We start from the raw sequence: 27,606 nt of genomic DNA on the forward strand, positions 1-27,606 counted from the left end.
GTCATCCTTCTCCATCAGTAACTGTGGTAATGCTGCTGGTGACATACGTACGTACTTCAGGTGTATCTGTAGAGATAAAGGCTAACCTTAGATCCCAGTTTTGTGGGCAGGTGCAGCTACTTCTTGGGAATTTTTTTAAAAAGTTGTGGGAGGAAAGAAAGATGACTGCACCTCCAGCACGCCATAAGAGATTTATAAACATACCCACCGCTAGGCTGGAAACACATTACTGAATGAACATAAGGTCCCATTGCCAGTCAAAAGGCAAACTTCTCATTCTCATTTTGGATTTATGCTGACTTCAACAGTTAATCAGTTTGAACTGACTGAAGCAGTACCAGGACTGAAACCTTAACCCAGGATAATTTCTGATAAAAGTCTGCTAATATGAAAAGAGGAAATCACAGAAACAAGATATTCAGCAGAACCCAGCTGTACCCCAAGAAGAACAGACACGGTGACAAACAAAACACTGATAGAAAAAACTATTAAAATTTAATTCCACCAAGGAAGAGCTACTGAATGGCTGCAAAATATTACAAACAACTCAAATTTTATTGTAAACATTGTAATATCACTGCAGATAAGTAAGACAAGATTGAAGTGCAGGATCAACTTAACCAGAAAATTGCTCCCACAGATATCAACCTCACTTTACAGTCTTTGATGAAAACCAGATTCAAACCTTTTAATTTTCAATGTATTTTTACAAAAGAATTTATCTCACAAAATCAATAAAACACAAAAAATTTACCTTTTTTTCTACACCTACCACTTCTTGTTCCCTATGGAGGATGTCTCAAAGTTGCAACAGTAATTTATAAATCTTAAAAAAAAAATATTACCTGGAATTAATAACAAACAATATGAAGTAAAATAGTACAGCTCAAGAGAGACTTCACTGTTTAGGCCTCAAAGGAAGGTGCTGCTGCACAGTTGGGAATGCCACACTAAACTGTCCCTTCTACTAAAATGAGGAAAATGCAGCCACCCCTCAGTTACCAACTTTTGCTTGATGGGGCCAATATTAGATTGGATTTTTGCCTCTTCTTGTTGCCCTTTTCAGAAATAATTCATCATAACCTGCTGCTAAAAATGATATAAGTAACTCTTTCTTATATAATTAGTTAGTATCTATACTAAGTTTTTTATGTCTCAATATATTTTGAAATATTTCCTTAAGGATATTGCTACAGCAGATATCCTGGTTACACCATTTTAGTTTAAATTATTACTGAAATTTCAGACTATGTCATTTAAATTAAAGATTTTTTTTTCATTACATATCTCTTTATTTTAGTATTTTCTGAGATAAAAGGTAGAAGCAATTTTGGCTTAACAGGTAGATTTGTCCTCTCTTTGTGGAGAGAGGAGCATGAAGTTCATAACGTTAGAGACAAATAAAAAATGGTTAGAATCTCAGTCCTGGAATAGAAAACTTCTAAAAATTACTGATAGCATTTCAGCATACAGACCTACACATATGCATGTAGCAAAACAGGAGCCCATGCCTTAAAACACTACAAATTTTTAAAGATTTACCTGCATTTGTATAGAGAAGGAAATTTACCAAGTGCTTTCCTATAACCTTAAAAATCTTTTAAAATTGTATGCCTACACCACCATTAATAAAGCCAATCATTTTTAAATAGAGATAATGTAACTAGGTATAATGCAATTACTGAAAATATATTTCTGTCATGGTCACAGCCACATATGATAGCTAATCTCAATTATTTTACCTTCTTGAGTTTGCAGGTATTAAATATGATGGCAATAGGCATTTATCTCAATGTGTTCAGACTTGTAATTTTGAATTCTACATATATATTCTCAAACATACAAAGAAATTGTTTTATGCAGCCTGTAGGAAAATGAAATATAAGCAGCTGATTTACAGCTGTTTTTGAGATTATGTCAAAGTTTCTGGTCCTGATCTCTTTATGACCAATAACATACTGAGCATGTTGGCCATGCTCAGCAAAGAAGCATAAGCACATGTTTAATGTTAAGCACACTGATAAAGCCTCTGGTTTCATTCCATAACATTTGGCAGATGGCACCTTCTGTTACACATTTCTCCTTGTTCTCGTTTAGAACAGGGGAGTATGCCACCTACTGAGAAAAACACAGGTCTCCCACACAAACCCTGATACCACAGTTACAACACAAATGCTATTTAGATCAAACCACAGTGTACTTGTAGGATCATGCCATTAGAAACAAGAACTTCCTTGTACCTTCCTGAAAAGTAAACCCTTCAGCTACCTTGTATCATTATTCAGCATTTGATTTTCATAATAGTTTCAAATATTCTCTCTGTAATTTAGTTTCACTTTCATTTGAAAATACTGCGTGAAGTAGCAAGTACAGACTTATTGCTGACCTGTGTATGGTTTGGTACTGAAAGTCAGCAAAATCCACATGGAATAGACATAAAGTGCTTTATAATTCTTTTACATGAAAGGTGCACATAAACGCTGTGTCGTCCTACATGGTCTCCCTGGAGACATAGTACTGGTGAGCCCCCACTTAAACAGTATCCTCAAATTGTTACGGTAGTTTAATAGTGATTCAGTCACGTACAGACTGAATTAGTACAAGAGAATGCTCCACTTTCTGTTATTCCTCCATTATTTACTGGATAGTGTCTCAGAGCACACAGCTGCAGGCGCGCTGCCCGCCCCCATTAACTCTGTTGCTGGATCTGTATGCAGTCATCTGAATGCCTACTAAAGGTACAGTGCTGCTCTGGGAATTTGCACAGAAAAAGTTCCTTCAGTGTGCAGATCTCGAGTTGTTAGTTGATTCCTTATGATTGCCATTTGCTGAAAAGACAAACTTATCAAATGCTGCGCAGTGTCATTTTTCTTTTTGGTTTATAGGCTCTAGATTTCAGGCACTGAGTATAGTATATCCCCACAACAGAAAGCTGACAGGTCTATCAGTTGTCAAAGCTTTCAGGAATTTGGATAATGCCAGTGAAATTACTCTGGTAAATATTTATATATTACATAGTGCAGTGCTTAAAATCTACTATCCCCAACAAATCTGATTATATATAGCAACTGCCTTTATTGTTTTTTATACACAAGCAATTGAAGCACCAATGAGTGAAATGACTTATTTACAAATTTTGTTAATACAGTATCAACCCTAAACATGACTGTATGGGTTATTTTTTATCGTAGCACACACTTGAACTCCTCTAAGAACAAACAGTAATGTGTAATTCTACTGAGTAAATATTTTATACATTAGGAGTAAAGTCCTGCTCCCATCCAAAATAAGGTAAAATGGCCACTGAAAGAAGAATTATCTGGAACACACATTACATCTGGAACCAAACTTGAGTACTTTGTCATACATAGCAAAAGCATCAAAAAGCATAATAGCATGCCTGAAGCAGTCTGATGCAGTTTTGAATGACAAAAATGCAACATCGAACATTTCTCCTTCTTCAGTTGTTCTCTATTCACATTATCGTGGTTCACAGTCTTCCTTAGCTGTGGGTTCTACAGACTAGAAAGGGAAAAAGAAATAGCAAAGAAAACAGAACACAATAAATCCTATTACCCAGTTGACTGAATAAATGTAGATTATCACCATGTCCATATCAAACCGCCATCCACGACTATCATCTTCAAAGTCCATATAGTCCATTCTGTGAGCAGCATGTGGGAAATGTCTCCTTGTTACAGTATCTGAGCGTCTTCGAAAACCTGCTGGAGATTACATCATGAGATAAAACATCTTTATAAAAGCAACTAGATTGACTACGACAAAAGTAAGTTAAGTCTTCTCTTAGTTACTTACAGAACAAACGGAAGCAGGAAAACACATCTCACTGCTAGGATTTCTCACTTTGTCGGACAAGAAGATCTCCACAGACTTCATTTTGAAAGATTTAAAACCTAGCTCTTCTGTTTCTAGCAAATACTAAGTTTGATTACTCAGAGTTGGCACTTCCTAAAGGTAACACTGTATCTCATGAGATGGATGAGATACTTACACAGATCCATGAAACTGTCTGTCTCTAGGTACCTTCTTCCACTGAATTCCATTCAGTGACCTAGAAGTGAAACCCTCTAAATACTGTAACTCATTTCTTGAGTAATTTATCTCTGGATTCCTTAAATCTACTCATGTTAATTCTCCACTAATCTAGCCATATGCATATGTGTACATACTGTTCAAGAGGGCAAATATATATGAATTCCTATTACAAGTATTTGTTCAGAACACTCTTAAATCCTGCTTGCTTTAATACTATGTCTCTATCTGAAGAATATCAGAAACTAATTGTTTTTTTTTTTTTTATTAAATTACTGTTTGTAAAATACTCATAGTACTTTAAAATATATATATGAAGATGCAAGTGGAGTCTTTCAAGTTAAAATAAAAACCCTGTGTGAAAACACAGAACTCAAAATACTTAACAAGTCTAGACACACACTCTCATACTTTTAAACTCTGTCATGAATCCAATTTGGTGGGTCTATTTCTAAGGAATCCATATAAAGATCACCTAGCATGTCACCAAGAAAACAAATTCATAGTAATAAAATTTTAAGTAAATGAATATTTACTTAAATATTTTTAAATTGGAATAAATTGTAACCTCACGTATAACTTTCTTTTTAAGCTACACTAATTTTAAAGTATTTATAATGACCATTCTGGAAAGACAGAAATGAAGACATTCTCAGTGAAAAAGCAGTGGCAGAGTGTACTCCATCCAGTCTCTCTTAATCAAAACAAGCAGCAAATGACACAGAGAGCTGCAAAGAAATCTCTGTTCAACAGTTACACAATAATCAAATCTGCAAATATCTGATCTGAGAAAAGTTGATTTTAACCCCCAAAACAAAGGCTTGCTTTTGCACTGAAATGTAATTTGTGTGCTGCTACTCTTGTTTTTGGAAAGGTTACTCATGCCATACTTTTATCTATATGAAACTGCAATCCTACCTTAAATTCTGTAAAGCTCTTACTGTCAAAGATCTAAAGAAATCAAATAAAAGTTCTGTAAAAAAATGTATTCGATCATATTAAGCTTTTTTAAAAAATATCTTTGAATATATTTTGATCTTTTACTAAAAAAAAATCTACAAGTAGTGGTGGCCTATCCATTCTGCAGATTACAGTAGTTTGTCCACAATGCCTAAAGTCATGACTTTTTTCTGAGGAAGGACTTTTCCATTTCTGATAATCTTTACTACTTACTGCCATCAAAACCCTCTATTTCTCTCCGTCATTTTGGAGATACATCATGAAATTTAAGCATCTGAATTAGAGATTTCTGAATATTTTACAGGCTCTGGGAGACCCTAAGAACATCCTCATTGCCATGCCAAACAAACTTCTTTCCACTCTTCCTGACTTCTCTGGTAGAGTTAAATAAAGACAAATCTTTAGTAAGATAAATACACTACATGTGTATGTCAAGACAAATTGCACAGGTCTCTTTCATGTCTCTTCATCTGCACTGGACACAATTTGTGGCAGAGGAAAGAGGGTGGGAGGTGAGCTGCAAAGGCGGAAGATCTGGCCCATCCATGAAGGACAAGGTGGCAAGGGAGCACCTTCTGGACTTCTGTTCCCAGGTTGTTCTCAATCATTATAATGGGTCTCTGCAGAGCCATGCAAATTCTCCTCTAAGCAGACATAATGGCGCTTGGGAGTCTCAAGGTGAATAGGAAGACATAAAATCTGTGTCTCTTTCAGTGTGCACCACTGCCCAATGGCATTCATCAATTTTTTATCTGCTGCAGTGCTGTCTTCTAATGCAGTTTAATCAGGATTCCTTGAAGTTCCTGTCTTTAGTATTGGCTAATATATAATTGTTCACATGCCAGTAATTTTCATTTAAATAACATCAGACCTTATTCAAGGTAATTGAGAAATTTATTAAAAAAAAAGTATTCCAATAGGGAACTTTGCTTGGAATTCACCAATTTACTTTTTCAGTGGTAGATATTGACTGTTTCTTTGTATTCTTCTCCTAATTAATATTTTGTCCAGAACTTTTCAGAACAATTGTTTCCATGCATTCCAAATAAGACTACTGTTTCTTTCTGTTGCACTGCTGATCTGTTGATCTGCTTCTGTTTTAGAGATACTTAATGATGGATCATTTTATTCCAGATAGAATACATAATCATTCAAGGATGCTTTGTACAGAAGAGTGACTGGCCTGCTGAAAAGAGAAATTCTTTCTCTGGAGAACCACTTATGGTTAGACACCACCATATCATCACATTTATTTACTTATTTATTTATGACCATTTGTATCAGTTCACTGTGTACACACACTGCTTACAGATCTGCATCTGTACACATCAGAATCCCTCTAGTATTTTATTTATCTTGTTTTGGAGACTATACACAAAATCTTCATTCTAGTCAAGGGAATGACAATATTTTATGATGGTTTTCAGTTACTCAGATTGGTCTAAGATTCACTTCATAGCTAAATACGTTACCCTGATTTTAGAAAGAGAAAACAATCCAGTGATGTACTTTTAAAGAGTTTGAAATTACAATACTGCAAAAACAAACAAACAAACAAACAAAAGCCTCAACAAATGCATGAGTTAAACATCAGCGAAAAGAGAAGAATGATACAGACTTCTGTTATGCTTAAAATTATTTTAAATTATGTTAACTTCAAATTATATTAATTCAATATATGATCTTCGGTTACTTAAAAATAGTATCAGTAATTCCTTAATTTAATCCTGAAAAATGTGGGTCTAAGTGACTTTCTACCAAGATGTAATTCACTTGAAAAATGCTAATTTGATTTCAAGTGACCGATTTCTATTTTCTTTATCTATTTCTCTAACACATGTTAAATACTGCCAGATCTTGACTAGCGTTATTTTCTTAAAAAATTAATTTGAAAATAACAAGTATTATCACTAATGCAATATTATTCACTTCACCTTTTACATACGAATTTTAGTGTCTGGGAACTTGTACTCAGGGGAATTATGTACAGAAGTAGCTGAATTAGTTTTGAATTGGCACTCCTCACCTTCTACAGGATTTAGACAAACATTATTCTTGATTTGTACGTCTGCAATTAACCCTCAGAAAACATGCACTTACTTTATCATGGATTTGATGTCGTAATGCAATCATTCTACATTCAAGAACACCTGTGTCAGTATAGGATATTAACTACTCTTACTGTTCTTGCTATAGAAAGCCACAGAGAAAGAACTGTTGATGCACTGAAGATAAGTATCAATCAGGAACTGGTTAGTGTATAACACATGTAATCCCTGTGGCTTCGCTGAGCATGGGTAAAGCTAGTGAAGGTTGACAGCTGATTATATGGACTGCATTTTAAATCCATTATTATTATTATTAGAATAGTCTCTTTTTTACCACCTATGCACTGACTGAGCTTCAGCTGAAAACGTCAATATTAAAACTACTCTGTAAACTGAATTCTTGAATTTAGCAGAGGCTAACAAAGAACAATAAATGTTTTTTGATCTGAAGCATATTATGAAATAAATGTCAGTACAGTACTGAAAAGGGATCAAATTTAGAAATCCTATATGATCATGCCAAAGTTTCCTTCAGGCACTATGATCCATACTGTGACGACTATCTTCAATAAATTGTGGCATGGAAAATACCTTCAAATGTCTATGTCTGCAGTGAGAGCTGACATAAACTGTCTCTACATCTGTTTCTAGCCATCTGCAGACAAAAACTCAGAGCTGTGAAGCCGCTTAAAAACAGTACAGCAACACTTAAAAGGGGTTTGAATTATGAAACAGAACAGCTGAGAGAGCTCCAAATAATTTCCAATGTATTTGCTCCATTTTTAAAAAGCGAACTCAATCTTATTTGATCAGTACATTTCCTAAATAATTTCTAAAAATGCATGCATTTGTTAAAATGTATACCTTAACTTTTTTGTGCCTGTGTTATTATACTCTAAAAAGGAACTTCCAATCAAATCACATGCAGGTACATGCACAATGCCAGAAGAGTCTAGAAGATTGCTAGTGGAAACCAGTCACTGGATAACAAAAGCAACAGTATGTGCAAATCACACTTCTGCAATCAAGAAATTGAGCAAAGGATTAGCACCAGAACACGAAAGGGCATATCTGTGGTATGTGTTCCTCCCGAAGTTTTTGTGGCATCATATTGAGGTGCTAGCTCAGTACTCCAATTAAGGCTACCAACAATTTAAAATATTCTCTCATCAGTTTTATAAGTTGACAGAACTCATTTTGCTATTACTGAAGATAATAAGGAGGCACAATTTACTCTGAAATTGTGCCTGATTAATGCACAGGCTACAATAATCATTTACACTGCAAATGCTCATATCAGATTAAAATTCCTAAGAACAACTGTTTCAGATATACAGACATAATTTTGCCCCAGACTCGTGTTATTGATATGAACAGCAGCAGATAAATCTACCAAAAGACTAACAAAAAAGGGAAGTATGCATTGGCACAGCGTTCTTGCAGCAATGAGCACTTTATAGATTCAGTGTTTTCAAAGCTATGCTCAGAAAAATGCGTTATAAACATCATTGAAGGGACCTCCTTTCCTGAGATGTGACTGTGCATGCTTTTAAACTAGATTTCACAATAAGCCCACTCACACACTTTTTGTCCCTTTATGTAGTAATATTGGAGCAAACAGATTTACTTCACTTGGGGTAGAATTAAACCAGAAGATGAACTTCAGGAGCTCAAATAAGCACTGGTGATGTGCTCCAATCACTAGTGGGCATTCAGCCAATGGGATCAGAAGAAAGTTATTAATTTCTTCCCTAAAATGCAAATGTAGCCATATGGTCTTGTGTGTGTTGTTTTTCCCTATCCATTATGGCTGATTTAATTGCTAATTAACAGCTAACATTTTTCCTAAAACACCATTAATAATTTTACCTCTTGTATACTTTCTGTAAAGCCTTTTCCAAATGAAAAAGTTATAGTCTCCCTCTGTATGGAAAAACTTCCATAATTCAGACCTTCCTTTCTATATTACACCTCACTCTGTTTTATCCTTTGAGAAAATCAAATTCAAAATTATAGCAAAATTGGAGATGTGTGTTCACCACAAATCTTGCTAACAAAACGAAGCTTTCCATTTTGTTATGAGCCTAATCATGCCTGTTTACTTTCTGACTATGCATTAAATATTTCCAGAAAACTACCCATGATGTTAGTAGGTCTCTTTTGATAAGAGGCAATAACCTAATTTACAGCTCAGAATGCTGAGTCATTTCTATGGATAGCTGCTCCACTTGAATGTCCTCCTATTGAAAATTTATCTTATTTGCAGTCTGAGCTTCTCATGTTACCATGCTTGTCACATGCCAATGTGAAGAGGAAGCTCTTGCTCTTGGTGACTTCCATATAGCTATAGTGCTGCCTCGATATCTTCCCGCAAACCTCCCCTTCTCCAAAAAAAGCAAACCCATTTCCCTCAGATTGCCCTCACTGGGTAGGCACTCCAGCCTTGTAAGATAATAAGCCTTATTGGTGTCCCTTTGCTAATTCTGCTCCAATTTAACAACTTCTTCATGGTACTTGCAGTATTCCAGATACAGTCTGCTGAATAACAGGTGATAATGACTTCCCTAGTCTACTGGCCATGCTCCTATTCCTGCAGCCCAGAGTACAGCTGGGGCACAGCATGCTGGGGCATGCAGCCAGCTCAGCTTCCTCTCCACCAGGATGCTCAGATTCTTTCCAGAGAACTGGTCCCCAGTCAGCACTCCACCAATCACACTGCTAGGGGCTCCTCTCTCTCAGGTAAAAGACAGCACATTTGAGCTTGCTGAATTTCAAGAGGTTCCCTTCAGTTTGCTCCAACCTGTCTACATGACTCCCATCTGAATGACAGACTGATCCTTCAGTTTACAGTCATGAGCAGACCTGATATGAGTATTGTATTGCCTCGCTCAAGTTTCTGATAAAGAAAATACTTTTATATTACTATCATCAGAGAACTGAATAATTTAGTATCATGCTGTATCCCTTTTGCAAATTACTGATGAATGTTCTGAACTATGCAGACTGCTGTGGGATTCCAACAAACCAGTACAGCTTGCGATACTTGTTTCCAATATATTGCCAGTGTATTTGCCCATCTTTCCTCAGTCTGCTTTCCTTTCTATGAGCCCTGCTTGGAAGAAGACTTCATTTCATGAAATGTTTCCTTCACTGTTTCCCAAATGAAATTTTACAGTGTTTGTCTTGAATTTCTTACATGCATACCAGCCTTCTTAGATGTGTACACCATGTTCTTACATGTTCTGATTGTGTTTACAGCGTAATATTTAATGATTAAAATAAGCCATGAGTTTTGAGTTATTTCCAACAAATATAAAAGCATTTGTTGCTGGATGTTTAGAAGATGGCAGTCACACTGTGATTGCCTGCAAGGATTTTCCACTGAATTCCAAGCTCCAAGTCTGTTTCAAACTTTTCAACACACTCAAAGCATCCAGTTCCTTCCCCAAACAACAGCCACTCATCCCCATCACAAGCCTTTCTCAAAGTCTGAATTTTAGCTTTTCCTGCTTTTCCTGAAAAGTTCAAACCGACCTACCCTGCCTGCCTCAGATACTTCAGATCCGTACATTCATTGTCTTAGATGTCAAAATCTCATTCTTTTCCGTAGAGTTATCAAATTCCAAACTCCTCTTGCCCAAGGATGCACATGAGAATACCTGGCTTTCATATGCTAAAAATTCTGCCATCTGTTTCGCAGCCTTTCTCACCTCAAAGCCCAACCATCTTCCTAAAATGACCCTCATCTTACTTCTACCTTCCTTTCACATTCCCTCTGCACTCTTGCCCTTCTGACTTCGTTCCCAGGCTCTCACTGGCTGCCACCACCTCTTATCAACATCTGACTAAAATTATACGATGGCCTGAACATTTTTCCATTCCTTTTCCCACCAGAAAATCCAAGTCTTAATAAAGCTAGCAGTTGGTCTTTAAAACACCTGCATATAATCCCTATCTGAGAATTTTTATATTCACTGTGATGTCTGTCTTACTGGCTATAGTGCTTTTATGGAGCTTTTGGTTTAAATGCTGAAATCAGCGATAAATTTATACAGAGATAAATTGTTTGTAAGCAGTTATTTGCAAATCCATAAAAGCTGATACACTGAACTCACTGCGCACGTGATGCAGAGTTCCTCCGTACATAAAAAAATCAGCATCATGTAGGCAACATAGCATGCAACATACAGTAATTGGCTTTCAACTTGTCCAACACCTTGTCTACCAAGAATCTAGAAAAGCAACTGATGACTGAGAATTTGAAAAAACTGAAGCCTTTCATAGGTAACACAAGATTTTGTGTTCCTTATGAAAAAGAACATCACGTACAGAAAAAAAATTGTGCAGAAATCCAAAATTTGATAATGTTACTAAATGACATACATTTCATCAGTTGAAGCAGGAAGTCTAAAAAAATGGTAGCCCTACAGTTAGACATATAATACTCCTTGCTGATCAATTATCATTTTTAACTATTGGCATTACTACCTGGAAATCATCTGTACTCTTTTGAAACCTTATGAACTCTCCAAGCAACTGGGATGGCAATATACGCAAGTGAAACAGAAGTCACTTGAAATGAGAAGTTCTCGTTATTGCCTCTCTTAGGAAGCTTTATTCCATATTGCTCAACCTTTCAACATATATTTTTTTCAAAATTAGAAACGATAATCTTTTTTTTTTTTTCTTTAGTTATCTACCTAAACCTGATATATGCAATCTAAATAAACCTAGGCTCTAAGCTCCTATATTACATATTTGTTCACAAAAGTCCTGCCTGAATTAACATTATCTTTTGACCTTTTACTGTTAATAACTACAACTAACACCTCTCACTTCTTCCAGACAGAAAGGAAGAAACTACTCATTTGGAGTATTTTTCTTCTTTGAAATATCATACATATAATTCAAACAAAAATTACAAACATTTACAGCTGACAGAAAAAGATATGACAATTTTACTCTGTCTAAGGGAAGGAGAGGAGATATTTTTTCCATTAAAATAACACTCACTGGAATTCAGTGCAGATTATTTACCATTCAATTTTTTTTTACAGCTACTATTCCTACCATTAGTTTGAGTACAAAGACATAAATGCAGTGCCTCTGTCAGAAATTAACAACAATCTTCTGAATCTTAACAACCAAATAAAAATGCATAAAACAAATTATTTCTTTCTATCTTATAGATGAATAATTTAGCTCTTACCAATTACAACACAAACCAGAAAGCCAGCTGGTATATCTCATCAAAGAATCAAGTTATTGAGAAATAAAACAAGACAAAGCTTTCAAAATGAAGTAAGAAATCCACAAAGCCACATTACATGCGAGGAAACACATTTCTACATGGGGAGTTATACACATCTAAGATTTTTGCTTATTCTTTAAATCTGAAATTCTATTTACTGATTTCATGAAAAATACTCAAAGGCTACTGCGTCCAGTCCCTCTAATGAATTCAGATCAAAGCCAGAACAACTTGCGTTTTCTGTCATGGGCTGTTTATTTCCCTTCAAGTGAATGAATCAACAAGCAAAAAGCGTATGGGAGGACACAGTGAGCTTAGAAAATGTTGTCTGCCTGTTCAGACATCTATGATTATTCCGTAATTATTGATTCACAAATACAAGCTAATTGGTGAGTCTAAGAACTGGGATGCGTACAAAAATGGGGTGACTAATCTCATGCTTCACAATACAAATGTTAGAATGTGGGAATTGTGAAGGAATTTTGATAGTCTGTAAGCAGATTTTTAAAAAAATCACTAAGTGCATTATTAGCTGTCTTTGTTCCTTTCCCCTAAACTACAACTCACTAAGAACAAAACACGCAGAACACCATATGACAGATTTTTAAAATGATTTACAGCAAAACCTACCCTCCTAATTTAAAATCTCTGCATTCAAAAATTAAATTAAGAGTGATAAAATAAAAATAATATGCAGTAATTTGAAAAGCACGCTCTCCTTTTTCACCAGAGCTCTGTGAACTGAAAAATTGTCTTCTTTAATGCTGTTGCCCTTCACCATCCCAGTTCTCCTGACTGTAATATACATGGCCTTGCTGATGAATGCAAAATATGCACTATCCCTGTGAGAGCATGTCACAGATCTTAATACACATTCTATGTACATTTTAGATCAAACAAATGTATTCCTTTAATTGTAAAGAGCACAGTTTTCAACATACATATTTATTATACATATTACAGTTACTGTAATTCTCATTTATTTCCCCTTTTGTTAGCATTTTCATGTAGATGAGTTTTATCTTTACAGTGAATGTAACTTGTGGAATACCTGTTCTTACTGTAATAGCATAGAAACTGAAAACCAGTTAACGTCAAAAAAAACCTTGAAATATTCAATTCTATGTGGTATGTGTATCAATAGCAAACATGAGAAATCAGATTGAAATAATTCAGAATATTCTAACTCAATATGTATTTTGCTATTGCCTTTGCATCTCTTGTTCATGTTTACTTGTCTCTTCACTTAGTTATCACAGTCTCAAATTCTGTTCACCACTGGCAACTTCTTGCACTGCTCCTACTTTCTTATCACCAAATACTTCTAAAAATCATGTTGCATGATATTTTTTTTCACTTTTATCATCTTCTCAGCTGATCAAATATTGTATTTCAGATGTCATCAACTCTTGCTAAATTATAAAAAGATTCTTTCATCTTTCATATCATGTTCTTGTAATAACCACTCTTGTTAGCTTTATTCCCAACTACTTATTTCCTTGCAACTTCCATCTGTTGGGAATGCTATGATAAAATATGAGTAGAGGCAACAGCTACTGATACTTATAGGAAGGGTTAATGTAAAAGCTCAAGATTGAGTAAGTATAAAATAGAGTAAATATAATACCGTCTGTCCCCAGTTTGGTGTACTTAATTTGTCTTCATATGCTATTTCTTGAATTGCTTTATTACTATATTTTTTTAATGATTACACTGGCATAATATTACTTATTATTTAATAAAATTTTTGAAGAGTTTTGCTTACCACAAGACTTTCAGTGCTTAAAGATTTAATGTTTTAAGCCAATTTTACTGGAACACTAAGATAACAGTAATGCAAATATTTTCTTAAGTAAAATGGTTGGCTCTACTTCTGTGACAGTGAAGGCCAGAGACAATATACAGTATAGGCATGCCAGAACCTCACTAAACTGTATGTAAGACAAGACCGTATTGCCACAAAATCATTACACTTGCACATCCAGCTGTCTGGCAGCATGCCTCCTGTAACCTATGTTGGAGACATGCCACTGTCTTCAAACAGATTGATATTCAAATTTGTAGCCAATGTCAATTCAGAAAATTCCTACTTCTCATTTGAGCAAACGAAAGAAATATGAATTCCTCCAGAAAGTGAAAAATATACAACAGAAACCATTTTGTGAGAAGGCTGGCATAGTTTTTTTGAGTTCAAAGACTTGTAATACTGGCATTACTTATACAGTTTTTAGGAAGCTGACCAACGTTTTACAGAAATATCTGTGTGAAGAGCTGTCATATTTGTTCATTGGAAAATTAAAAATAAATTTTCACCAAAAAGTGTTACTCAAAAATATATCAAGAAAAACCTTATTTGAATTTAAAATAGACTATGTTTAAGATAAATTATATTTATAAACTGTTAGAAAATCCTGATAGATAGCAGAAAAAAATGTACATGTTCATCGTTTTTTTTTGTTTGTTTATGGAACAGGCTCCCCAGATAAGCTGCAGATGGTGGAGGTGTTCAAGGCCAGGCTGGATAAGGCCCTGGGCAACGTGATCTAGTAGAAGGTGCCCAAAGAGGTGGGGCTGGACTAGATGACTTTTACAGGCTTCTTCCAACATTCTCTACAACCTCTTCTCAGCCACAGATTCTTCTTTATTTTTATAGTATACGGGATTTCTGTGGGTCATCGAATCAAATCTCTGTTCACTGAGCAAACATAACTTTCAAGTTAAGATATTCTTACATCAGTGGAGACTCTTCAGGAGCTACTTTATTACAAATTGCTCTACTATCCAGTGCATTTTAGTGCTAAATGTATTGAAGGAGTGTACTGGAGAAGCATGTCTGCCATTATCTTTATTAAAAATAGTTCACAGCCAAGTACGAATATTATTAATTTTACCGGGCATGTTCAGAGGCCACAGTCTATTTATTTTCCCATTCAACTTGGCCTAGCTGGCAAGGACCATTCCTCACTTCCAGTAAAATGCACGGAAAGATACTTGCTAATCCCTGCTGGTGATGAAGACAGAAGGCATCTTTGCTGGCACGTGTTCACAGAAATCAGTCACAAGCTGAAGCAGTCTCAGCAGACTCTTACATAAGGCATAAAACTAAGCCCATGGTATATATTAGGCTCTGAAGAGATTCTATGATGAAAGAGTACCATAGCAAAAAGATAATAGTTCCTAGTGTAGCCAGGGTGGTTTAAGCAGGATTATGTACTGTTCTCAATTGTTTCTGGAGGGCAAATACAAAGTGTTTATGTAATTTTATTTGATAAATACATAAAATTATGTCATAATATCTAAGTAAAAATTGAAACTGAACATATAATTGCTAGCAAACTGTAAGATTTCAAAAGAATAGTTGTGCTGGAATACACTAAAGGCCTATCATCCTGTTACTCTTTCTCTAACAAGGTCAAATAATGTGAAACTGATGAACAGTAAGGAAAGAGTACAAGAATGAAGCAAGCATGTTGCAATCCTCTCCTGGTATGTTCTCTCAGTTCCCACGGACACACAGCTCAAGGATCTCCACAGGCAAATGTGTTATCTTTCAGTTTAATTTAACTTTACTGTCTAATTTAGTTTAGTTTGACTTCATTGTACTTTTTTTTTGCAACAAAAAATTGCCATGCTTTGTAAACCTCCTGCATTAACAGAAGTTTACATGGTTTTCATGTGGCAACTTGGAACAATAAGCTACACTGCCTGATTACACATTGTAGGTCTGTGGATTTCATTGATTTTGAGTGTGCCACATGACATTTCTGTTTAATGTTCCCTACTTCTTTTATTATGAGACAGTGAATAACAGCAGCTCATTCACTTCTGCCATGCTTCTCAAGATTTTACTTACCCCCAGAGCCTTCTCTCTTAATCCTAATCTCTTGTTCTGGCTGAATAATCCTACTCCATTTACACATACCTCATTAGGTCTTTATTCAAAACTTCGTAATTCCTTATTTATCTTCTCTCTACCTTTCCATTTTACTACTTCTACAAAGAAAGCAAAGGAATGTAGACATTACTGAAGATGACACAGCATCATGACAATCTTATCCAACTGCTTCTATATGGCTTATGCTTTATTATCCTGAACATTGTAGATCTCTAAGCAAAGTTTATCATCTTTGTTCCTCCTTACAAATAAACTGGATTGTGCAAGCTGTATCATAGGGTCATTTAGGATCAGACTGCTAATGTTTGTCCAGAAAGAACACTGGATCATTTATTTATATCCTTTTATTTGTTATCCCATAACCATCTACTAATGAATAATAGAACATCCCCTCTCATCCTAAACACAACATACTGAGACAAAAAAGTCTCCTTAAAAGGCTTTTGGAATTTGTAAGAATTTGTTTGTTATGGAATTTGTTATGGCCAGTCTATCACAATCCTGGATGTTGCATAATTATAGCTATTGATATTCTTGACACTGCAGGTGTATTAGTTAAACAAACATCTCTGATGACACATGAAAATGACTTAGAATTCAGTTTTCTTTAACACATTAAGATACAGAATCACAGAGGTTGGAAGAGAGATCATCTCTGGAGATCATCTAGTCCAATTCCCTCCTAAAGCAGGTTCCTTAGAGTAGGTTGCACAGGAAAGCATACAGGCAGCATTTGAATATGTTCGGAAAAGGATAATCTACAACCTCTCTGAGAAGCTTGTGCCAGGGCACTGTTGCCTTCAAAACAGAGAATTTTTTTCATTACCTTTAAAGGGCCCTCCTCTGCTTCAGTTTGTGTTCATTGCCTTTGCCTCGTCAGTGGGAACCATTGAAAAGAGCCTGGCCCCATCCTCCTGACTTCTGCCCTTTAAGTTTTTTAAGTGTTATAAGATCCCTCTCAGCCTTCTACTATCCAGGCTAAACAGTCTCAGCCTCTCATTCTTTCCTCATAAGACCTTTTCAACCAGCAATGCTTGGATCCCATGTTTTCTGTCCTGGTGTACTTTGGACATAACAGAAGCTCAAAAACAACACGTCCCAGTAACATGCGTCTCCTTGAGGCAGAAAATCCACCTACTGTGAAGACTGTACATTATAAATTCATCTTGTAAGAAAGGAATGTATGTAAATCATGATTCCACAAGCTATACTGAATAAACTGATGGGTCTCAGCTAAAAAAGCATTCTGGTCAGTAAGCATTGTATGGTACCACAGATCGAGTAGTATGACAGAGAACAAACAAAGAAGTGAGGAAGGAAATTAATGAAAAGAGAAAAATGCAATAAGAAAGAATGGAGTAGAAAGTCTAGGGAAATAAGAGGCTGGATAGTTAAGAGGAACAAAGGTAGTACAGATTGTGCTAGAACAACTGTAGCTACTACTGAAGTTTCGAATGTCTGCAGCTAAAAACTATCAAAATAAGAATGGATGTATAATTGTTGCTTAACAACAAAATATCTTCTTGTGTCCTATCCTATACTTTCTCTGCTTCAGCCACAATGAGAAATAATTTATCTAAGTCTGAATATGAACATGACAGTTGTATGGAGACATTTCTTACACTCCACTGTTATTGTTTCTGTCTAAAATCAATGCTGCACCTTCTATTTTCAATAACAAATGTTTTGTTTCTATTCTTAGTAGATCACAGCACTAGTAACTTGAAAAAGAGTATCACTTTTCTTTTTCCCCTCTTTTTAAAAAGAGAAATATGATGAATTCAAAACCTAGTTAATGAATTTTTTTTGCTGTCTTTCTAGCCAAAATCACTGTAAGAACCTTGAATAAAGAAAGATTTTTGAGTGTTGTGCCCCAATGTGCATTTTTAAAGACAGAGATAAAGGTATGTATCAGAGGTGTTATTAAAATCTTTCACAATGTGAAATCTTTTCACTTTTTTGAAAAATGCATAGAAATCTGAGCACTCTTTTTCTCTCAAGAATGATTAGCTAAAACAATATGGTAGATGTGGCCTGCTGCAGTATTAGGAGCTCCCACTGGTAACAGCAGGAGTTGAAAAAGCTGTTCTATCTTGCAATCCCTTCCCGATGCAGAAGCCAATACCTTTTTATTACATTACTAAACAGATGCCATCAGTAAGAATGTGGCACAGATTCCATTATATGTAACACCGGTGGAAGATCTTCTAGATTAAGCATTGAAAAACCATAAAAAGAACTGTGCTATTTCTAAATTGTCTTTCCCACTTCCAGTGCAATGACTATATATTAAATATAAATCTTAGCATGAGAATGGTTAGAGTGAATTTCGCACTAGCCCACCAAATCTTGTACTTTTAAATAGCCACTAAAGGTTTTAACACAGTGGTTTTGTAATTCTCATCTCTCATTCTGAACACTACATATGTCATCCTCAGGTGTACCCAAAACCTTCTTCTCCACACAGGCAGCCAGCACTATTTTACAACATCTCCATCTCTATCTTGTCTATTCTACCATATTTCCCTGGTTTCTCTAATGTATTTCTATCTCAGATATGATGTGAAAACGTTTTCAATAACTATTTAAAGCCCAATTTTCTAATTGTCTCAGTCTGTTTTTGACACTCCTGCATCTCACTACAGCAAATTCACTATGTATTGTATCCTCAATTTAAAAGATTGTGAACACTTTTTCTTTAATTCACAATTATGGAATAAAATTACTTTTGGAGATTTTCCCTTAGTTTATAAACCTTCTGCAATTGTGAAGTGTTTACAGAACGTAGTTCCAGTCTGGCATTGCATACCAAAGGCTACACTTCAGATATCGTTAAATCATAGGTTTTAGACTTAAGTACAACAGACTCCAGAGAGGCATATTTACTATCTAACTGTTCTATCAAAACTACATCACCTATTTTTAAATCTATTTTACGATGCAGTTATTTGAGATATTATTTTTATTGTGCTCTTACACTTTTTGAAGTTGCCAATATTGAGTAATGTAATGCACCTATTTATTTCATTAAGTAAAATTTTAGAGGCAGATTTTAAAGAGACAGTGTTAATAGTACACTGAAATTTCAGTTGTTGCTGAGTGATGGAAGCATGCTCAGAGCTAGGCAGGGCTGCTTGGCAGGGAAGGCTTGGTGCCTTTAGGGTACCAGGGAGCAAAGCCAGGATATGTGCCTGAATTAGCAATGGGGTTATTCCATACCATGTGACATAGTGAGGAAGACTATAAATCTGTGGGCGTTGGCCAAGGACAGCCAGTGCTTGAGGGTTGCTGGGTGTTGTTTGGCAGGTGGTGAAATGTTGAGTTGGTAGCAGGGTGTTGGTCGTTGTGCAGCTGTATTATGACCCGGGCTTTGGTTGTAGCAATAATGTACCACCACAGAGATATATACCACAGCATTTTTGTTTCTGATTTCTTTTGGTCTCTTAGTAAATAGTTTTTACCTCAACCCACAAGTTCTATTTTGTTTCCAATTCTCCTTCTCATCCCATTGAGGCAGGGGGAGCAAACGCAGTGTGGAGTTGAGCTGCTGCCAGGTTAAACTACACCACCACTATACCTGCTAGATATAAACCATATGAAAGAGCATATCCCACCAACTTTCTTCTTGGACAATGCTGAATATATTAGGAAGTTATTCTCACATCTAAAATTCCATGCTTTCATTTCCTTATCTGCACCATCATCATGCCCTTGAAAAGCCCTATCTTTACTCCATTTTGCATGTATAAAACAATAAAATAAAATAGTAATACAGTTGGTATTATTCTAAATTTTAATATGAATTTACTAATAAAAGAGACCGATTTTTTGGGGGTAGTCTTTATTGAGTAGACTCCAAACTGGGAACACTTTATCCAGAGCAATTTTCTTTCTTCCTCCTTGCAGCCACATTTTTTTCAAAACAGGAAACCACATATAATTATCCTGATAATGTGCACAAAATTAAAGATTTAAGAATACATAGAAATTTATAGACATACACACACAAACTGCCTTTTTGAAATTTGCAGCATATGTTCAGATCCAGAACGCTAGGTATGAATCACAGATGGAGAATTTAACTCAACTACAACAGTCATCCATTGCTGGTTTCCTAAAGCACAGATTAGCTACAGACTTATTTTCAACTAGTGTATTCAAGACTGAATGAAGATTGGAAAAAACTTCAACAAATACAGATACTAAGTCTAAAAATTATTCTTGTCTAAAATGATATGTAAGCAATGTTCTTACCTTCAAAAACTCTGAAAGCTTTCTTGCAGCTTGGTAGAGGCCATTTTGCAGAATTAGATTTTTGAAAACTTTCTTGTAACTTCAAATATTCCGTAGGGAAAAAGGACTTTGTAGAGTTGTTCAGTTCTACAACAATTAATGGGAAACAACACATGTATAAATGCTATAAATATAGCAAAAATTGTATATGGCTATGCAACAAATTAAAAGTGCCCTGTCTACTGTGAAATGCACTTTTGTAACATCTCTTCAAGTTTATTTGAATCAAAAATCCTTTCCATACATGGCAAGAATAAGATTTAAACATGCTTTTCCCTCAGAAATAAAACATTTAGAAAAGATGATGTCAAATGCTAACAAAACAAAATACATTCTAAATCAGTTAATTTAATTTGCAGGCCTATTTGCACTTCTATGAATCTATCAGTCTGACTATGGTACTAATTCTCAGCTTGTATTGTTTTTTGTTTTAATACTGTCACTCAATAACAGACAACAATGCAGAGAAGAGAGAAGTCTAAAAATTATTTTGAACATTTTAAAAATACATCATTAACAGGAACATTCATAGAATGGTAATGACAGGTTGTAGAAGTTGATAATAACCTATGAATCTCAAGAGCTTATCAGCTCATGAAGATGTAATTTCAGTTAATATCTACATGGTCTGCAAATCAAAACTGGAAAAACTAACTCATCCAGAGAAATAAAAGAATGGAAAATAAAGTTTAACAGTATTTTTCTACTACAAAAATGAATTGATCTGATGATAGCAGACAGAGTTGTTAAGTTAGCAATTAGTATGAAAAACTTAAAAACCCACATTTTCAATTGTTTAACTAATATTCTACCTCCTAAATGTCAGGTCTCCAGATAAAAACTAATAACATAGCTGCTGCTGCCACAATTCCTTGTATGTCTTAAAAGAAAGAAAAGGCCTTTCAGGGACCTCTGAAAAATCTTATGTACTATTACTTTACTTTATTCATTGCAGTTTTTTTTTTCAAGGATAGAAAAGATAGAAAAGGCTCATCTGATGTAGGCAACAGGACAGATGAATCACCGAATCACCGAATCATAGAATGGTTTGGGTTCATCTAATTCCAACTTACTGCTGTAGGCAGGAACACCTACTTCTAGATCAGGATGCTCAAAGCCCCATCCATCCTGGCTTTGAACAGCTCCAGGGAGGGGGCATCCACAGTTGTGCTGGGCAACCTATTCCAGTGTATCACCACTCTCATAGTAAATAACTTCTTCCTGATATCTAGTCTAAATCCACCATTTTTCAGTTGAAAACCATTCCCCCTCATCCTGTCACTACATGCCTTATAAAAAGTCCCTCCCCAGCTTTCCTGTAGGCCCCCTTCAGGTACTGAAAGGATGCTATAAGTTCTCCTCGGTGCCTTCTCTTGTCTGGCTGAACAGCCCCAGCTCTCCCAGTCTGTCCTAGTAAGGGAGGTGCTCCAGCCTGCTGATCTTCTTCATAGTCCTCCTCTGGACCATCATGTTATTGTGTATGTACACTTTGAAGTGCCGCAAAGTCCTCCAAATACCACAGAGGTAATTCGCTGTAGTGGAATTTCATTTGTGGTGTTTGAATTCACCTTTTAAAGCTTCAGGTAAAAAAGACTGATTTATGCTGCTCTATATATGCCGATCATTACTTACCATGTATTCCTACTGCTTAAAGACAGGAATACCAAATAGAAGAGTGCAGAGGCCACGAAGAAAGGGTTTAAAAAGAAGATAGGAGAATTCTGTAGCTCTGCCAAGCTTTATTTTCACTTATAGCAGAATTAAAATCATAAAACCAAAAAGGGTTTTTTTTGGTAATTAAGTTAGCCATTTAAAAATAACTTCAGTGAAGTATTTTGACACAATGTATGTTTATAATGCCTGGAGTTTGTAAGATTTATTCAACAAGAAGAAAGGAAATACAAAATATCAGAATCTCACTTCAAATACCAAACCTGCATGAAACAGTCCTAGAACAAGTTAAACACAAAGAAATCCTCGCAATGGATAACAAGACTAAATTTTGCTCTCAATGAATTCTGGATGTACTCATTGCATGCTATTATCTCTCTGGACAAGAGACTAATTTGATGATTGTACACTATACTTTTAACTACATATTTATTCAGATGTCTTGAAATTCAACAAAGACAGGAGTGGGGTAGTGCCCCCCTGGTGGAATAACACCCTGTACAGATACAGTCTGGGGCTAATGTAACCCTGTGGATAGAGACATATGAGTCTGGTGGACATCAAGCTGACTATGAGCTAGCAGTGTGCCCTGTGGCCAAGGTCAGCGGTATCCTGGACTATATGAGGAACAGCATTGCCAGCACATTGAGGAAAGTTATCCTCTCCATTTACTCTCCCTCTACTATGCCCAGGTAAGGCCTCATCTGGAGTACTGTGTCCAGTTCTGGGCTCCCTAGTACAAGAGAAACAGGGAGCTCCAGAACAGGGCATAGAAAAGGGCAGTTAATGATGAAGGCATTAGAGCATCTCTTCTATCAGAAAGGCTGAAGGGGCTGGGCCTGTTCAGTCTGGAGAAAAGAAGGCTCAGGGGAAATCTGATCAATGTGTACCTGAAGAGAAGGTGTCAAGTAAATTGGGCCAGACTCTTTTCAGTAGGGGCCAATGTTAGGATGAGAGGCAATGGGCACAAACTCAAACACAGGAAGTTCTGACTGAACACAAGAAAAAACTTGTTTACTGTGAAGATGACTGAGTGCAGTAAGTGGCTGTCCAAAGAATTTGTGGAGCCGCCTTCCCTGGAGATATTCAATAGCTGTCTGGACACAATCCTGGTTTTGCTTTAGGGATTCTGCTCAGACAGGAAATGTTGGAGTAGATGCTCTCCAGAGGTCCTATCCAACATCAACCATTCTGTAACTCTCTGTAATACACAAATGAAAAATCAGAAATAATTTTCTACTTTGTAAAAACTTTCAATTTGTTACCTGTTTGGAAAAAGACTCTGGCAATTGTAGTGCGACACAGTGGACATGGAGTGCTGGTTGGATTGTCTTTGGCAAGCATCCTTAAGCAGGGTTCACAAAAGATATGGTGGCATGGGTAACACATGTAAGGATTGAAATAAACATCCAGGCACACTGCACAGAGATAGCTTTCCTTATCTCCTCTGAGTTCAGGCTCATCGTCTGTATGCAGATTATCATTTGCAGTCTGCAAGAAGAAAAAGAAATAGAAAACATCTCTGCACAGCTCATCTCAAAACTGTTTTGGATAAACTAATCAGCAGGAAAGTGTTTTAAAGAATGGTTAAGAAGCTAGTACACATTGGTGATATTAATTTTTAATATAGGTTACTTGGTAAGACAGGAATGTCATAAGTATTCTGATAGAAGGAGAACAAAAATCATATGAGACAGTAAAAGAAATAACAAAAGCAATAATGTTGAATACAGATGCACTGTGGTCACATTTTTTTAAAAATAAATTTTAACTATATACTTACAACTATTATGAAAATAACTGAATACTTTCCCAAGAGAGGCAAAACGAAACTAAAATCTAAAAATAAAAATAACCTGGACATTGTTCTTCACTTGAGAAGTTGTCACTAGCAAAGTACATGCTTCAGCACGAACAGTGATTCACAATTCGAAGCAAGACACAATTTTATTACTATAATGCAGAAACTAAACCTTAAAGTAGAAAGTTCAGCTGAGTCAGGGATTTCTTGCAGGCTCCAGCATGCATACTTGACATTCTAAATCGGCACTACTTTAAACTAAGGTTGAAGGTGGAGGGAGATGATAGCAAGCCTGCACTTAACAAGGTGTGGGACAGCACAGCTGGGTTAGTGGCACAGGGTGTCTCAATCTGCTGCCCTGACATGTGCTGTCAACACTGCAGCACACTTGAAATCTTATGACAATATGAGGCAAAAGGAGAAAGCAATAGGGAAACTCAAGAAAAACACTTAAGAAGAATCAAGGAGTTATCCTCCAAGAAAGCAACAAGGTTGGCTCCCAAGTGAAGTGCCTCTACACCAATGCATACAGACTGGGAAACAAACACCATGAGATGGAAGCCGCTGTGCTACTAGCAAACCATGATGTAGTTGCTGTCACTGAAACCTGAAGGGATGATTCCCATGACTGGAATGTGGCTATCAGTGGCTACAAACTGTTCAGAATGGAGGGGCAAGGAAGGAGGGGAGATACTGAACTCTACATCAAGGAAGGAAGGAATAGAGTGAAGAACGGCCAAGAGCACGTTGGTTGAGAGTTACAGATCAAGACAACGAAGGGAGCCATGTGTCTTTGTGTTTACTAAAGGCCATCTGGTCAAGCAGAACATTTTGATAAGGCTTCTTTCTCCAGCTACAGGTGGCACTGAAATTATAGCCTCTCATCCTGCTGGGCGGCTTAAACCACCCTGACATCTGTTGGAAAAGTGGCACAGTGAGCTGCAGCGTAGACCAGGAGACTCCAGGAATGCACTGAGGATAACTTCTTGTGAGCCATGGCAAACAAGCACTGTCTGATGCTCGTATAGCAAATACTAACAATAACTATTATTTTATGCCTACTATGGATATGACAGTCTCTGTTGATCTCAGAAGTGACTACATTTATAACTTACTGGTTTGGATTTCTGTCTTCTCTCATTACTGTCAGCCAACTGTTGCCTGGGACACCGACCAGTGAAAATAATGAAAGCCTCTAACAATACAGACACTGTGGAATGCATTTAAGAACACAAATCAAAAATATTTACCTATAATTTATCAGCTGTATTAAGTAGTAGTCCTACCAGACTATCTCAACTCTATATGATCTGCTTTCCAGAACAGTTGCCGAAGTGCTAAGAGATTCTGGTGCATGGAGACATCTTGGGTTTAGCACTGTCTCCAATCGTAAGATCACATGGAACCCAGAGTCTCAATGTGTATGTGGATCTTGTAACACTTACCTCAGCATTTATTACTCCAGCTTTCTCTATTCCAGATCTGAGATGGATCCAGCAAATATTTGCAAGTATTGAAATTTACTGTAAATGCAACTAGGCTGTCCTGACGCACAGCCGATGTAGTCTGCCTGGGACTACTATTTCTAGTTCTGTGCTGCAGGAAAACAACTGTCAGATTCTGGGGAAAGCTTGCCCAAAGGAGTGTTAGAGAAGCACTGTATTACACCAAATCAATTATTCTCTTTAACCCAGACTGTCCCTATACTTACAGCACAAATATCCCACACCTGAACAACATGGTAAAAGATCACTAGGAGTTGACTGCCATTAGGTAATTTTAAAATGAAGGAAGCCTCACAACACAATTTCATTGACATAACATGGAAACAACACTGGCACAGGAAGCAAGGAGCGTAGTCACAGCTTGATACATGACACAGATGACTTTGGTAGATATAAGGAAACTCTGATACGTTGCGACAAGAACATCCCCCAGTCCCAGCTCCAACCCACAGAACTCTGCCATGTAAGGATAAAATCATAATTAAAAGCTAGCATAAATCTAAAAGTTGTGGAGTGGAAGCAATCTTTGCTGACTGGTTTTGATGAAGGCTGACTTGAGAGGAAATGTGGAGAGGATGTGTAGTTGAGGTATCTTGCTCAGGGGCAGCAAGTCAAACATTTTCCATGAATCAATTAAACAAATGATGGAACTAGTGGCAAAATGGCTGAGAATTCAAGGGTTCTTGTTGGTTCAGAGACTTTGAAATCAGGGTAAGATGAACAGACAGGAGAATTTCAGAGCCATTTACGATTAGAAGGCATATCAAAATCATCCCAATGTCTCTATTAGACTCCAGTTATGAGTAATTCGATTAGTGGATCAGAGGAAGAGCTATCATTGCTCTTTATATATCTATATATATCTATATATATCACTGCTTTGCCCCTCTTCTCAAAAGACCTATCTATGCACACTGCATTATTTTAGAATCACAAAGTTAAATCAAAGCAACTTCTAAATGATAGTGCTAAGCTTGTGCAAATATTTTACAGGGTTACCATTTTTCTTCTGCAGTTAAGCCTGAATATTTGTATTAAAAGGAGAGCTTCCGTGCTTGAGATCTTTAAAGTGTAAGACAGACCACTACTCTTGCAGAACTATAATACAGACAAAATTGAGAAACGACAGACATCGAAGACAGTGACAAAAAGGAAAAGACATAGAATACTACCAGAAAAACCCTGAAAGCAAAACGATGCTGCTACTATTACTAAGAAATGAAAGAAAGGTAAGAATCCACACAAACTTCAACCTTCTCAAGTCTCTTGGGAACTGCTAAAACTGATAGTATCATCTGACTATAATTACTAACACTTCATGGACAGGTAGCAGACGGTCATTAATAAAATAACAAAGGAACAACGTACCAAATTCTGCTTGTATTGTCTGTAAACAACATCAGCTAAATGTAAGGAGTATAATGTAGTTTGGCTCAACTATGTGGAAGTGTTTAATTCTGTTTCACATTCAGAGAGAACACAGATATCAGTTAACAATATGATATTTAATGTGAGATTTACTCTACATTCTAAGAATGAGAAATATCTAAATTAGTGGGTTAGACATTAACAAGATAACATTTTATATGCGTGCTACCAGAAAAAGAAAATTGAGAGAAAAAATTGGAGTATGATCAGAACAGCAAAGCCAAAACATAGTACCACACCATAGCATCACAGAACCATAGAATAGCTTGGGTTGGCAGGGACCTCAAGGATCATTAAGCTCCAACCCCCTGCCACACGCAGGGCCAGCAACATCCATATCTAATAGTAGACCAGGCTGGTCAGGGCCCCACCCAACCTGGCCTTGAACACCTCCAGGGACGGGGCATCCACAACCTCTCTGGGCAGCCTGTTCCAGCACTTCACCACTCTCTCTGTAAAGAATTTCCCCCTAAATTCCAACATAAATCTTCCCTCCCTCAACTTAAAACCATTCTCCCTTGTCCTGCCATTATCTACCCTTGCAAGAAGTTGACTCTTCTCCTGTTTATAGGCTACCTTTAGGTACTGGAAGGCTGCAATGAGGTCACCCTACAGCCTTCTCCAGACATTATGAAGAAAAAAATCAACTCTGCCCCAGCTGAAACCAGGATAACAGCATACACAGAACAACAAGTGCACCA

The 27,606-nt window shown here is 36.5% G+C and overlaps 1 protein-coding gene across 2 annotated transcripts in view; it reads right to left on the bottom strand.

Moving 5' to 3' along the window:
- Positions 1-521: 521 nt before the first annotated feature.
- The window catches only part of RNF180 (ring finger protein 180), a 71,057-nt gene continuing 43,972 nt past the window's right edge, over positions 522-27,606 (bottom strand). Inside the window, exons 5-7 of one of the 2 annotated variants that reach the window (XM_042825987.1) lie at positions 23,437-23,662; positions 20,462-20,587; positions 522-3,722 (exon numbers count right to left, since the gene is read on the bottom strand). In XM_042825987.1, the coding sequence (XP_042681921.1) occupies positions 3,523-3,722; positions 20,462-20,587; positions 23,437-23,662 (552 nt within the window). In that variant the 3' untranslated portion in view covers positions 522-3,522. Of the gene's footprint in view, positions 3,726-20,461; positions 20,588-23,436; positions 23,663-27,606 lie in introns of both variants that reach the window. The other variant, XM_042825986.1, reaches the window with a different exon arrangement.

This window comes from Centrocercus urophasianus, unplaced genomic scaffold (assembly GCF_019232065.1).
Source record: "Centrocercus urophasianus isolate 14NV4802_14NV808 unplaced genomic scaffold, USGS_Curo_1.0 seq_25, whole genome shotgun sequence".
Taxonomy (NCBI): domain Eukaryota; kingdom Metazoa; phylum Chordata; class Aves; order Galliformes; family Phasianidae; genus Centrocercus; species Centrocercus urophasianus.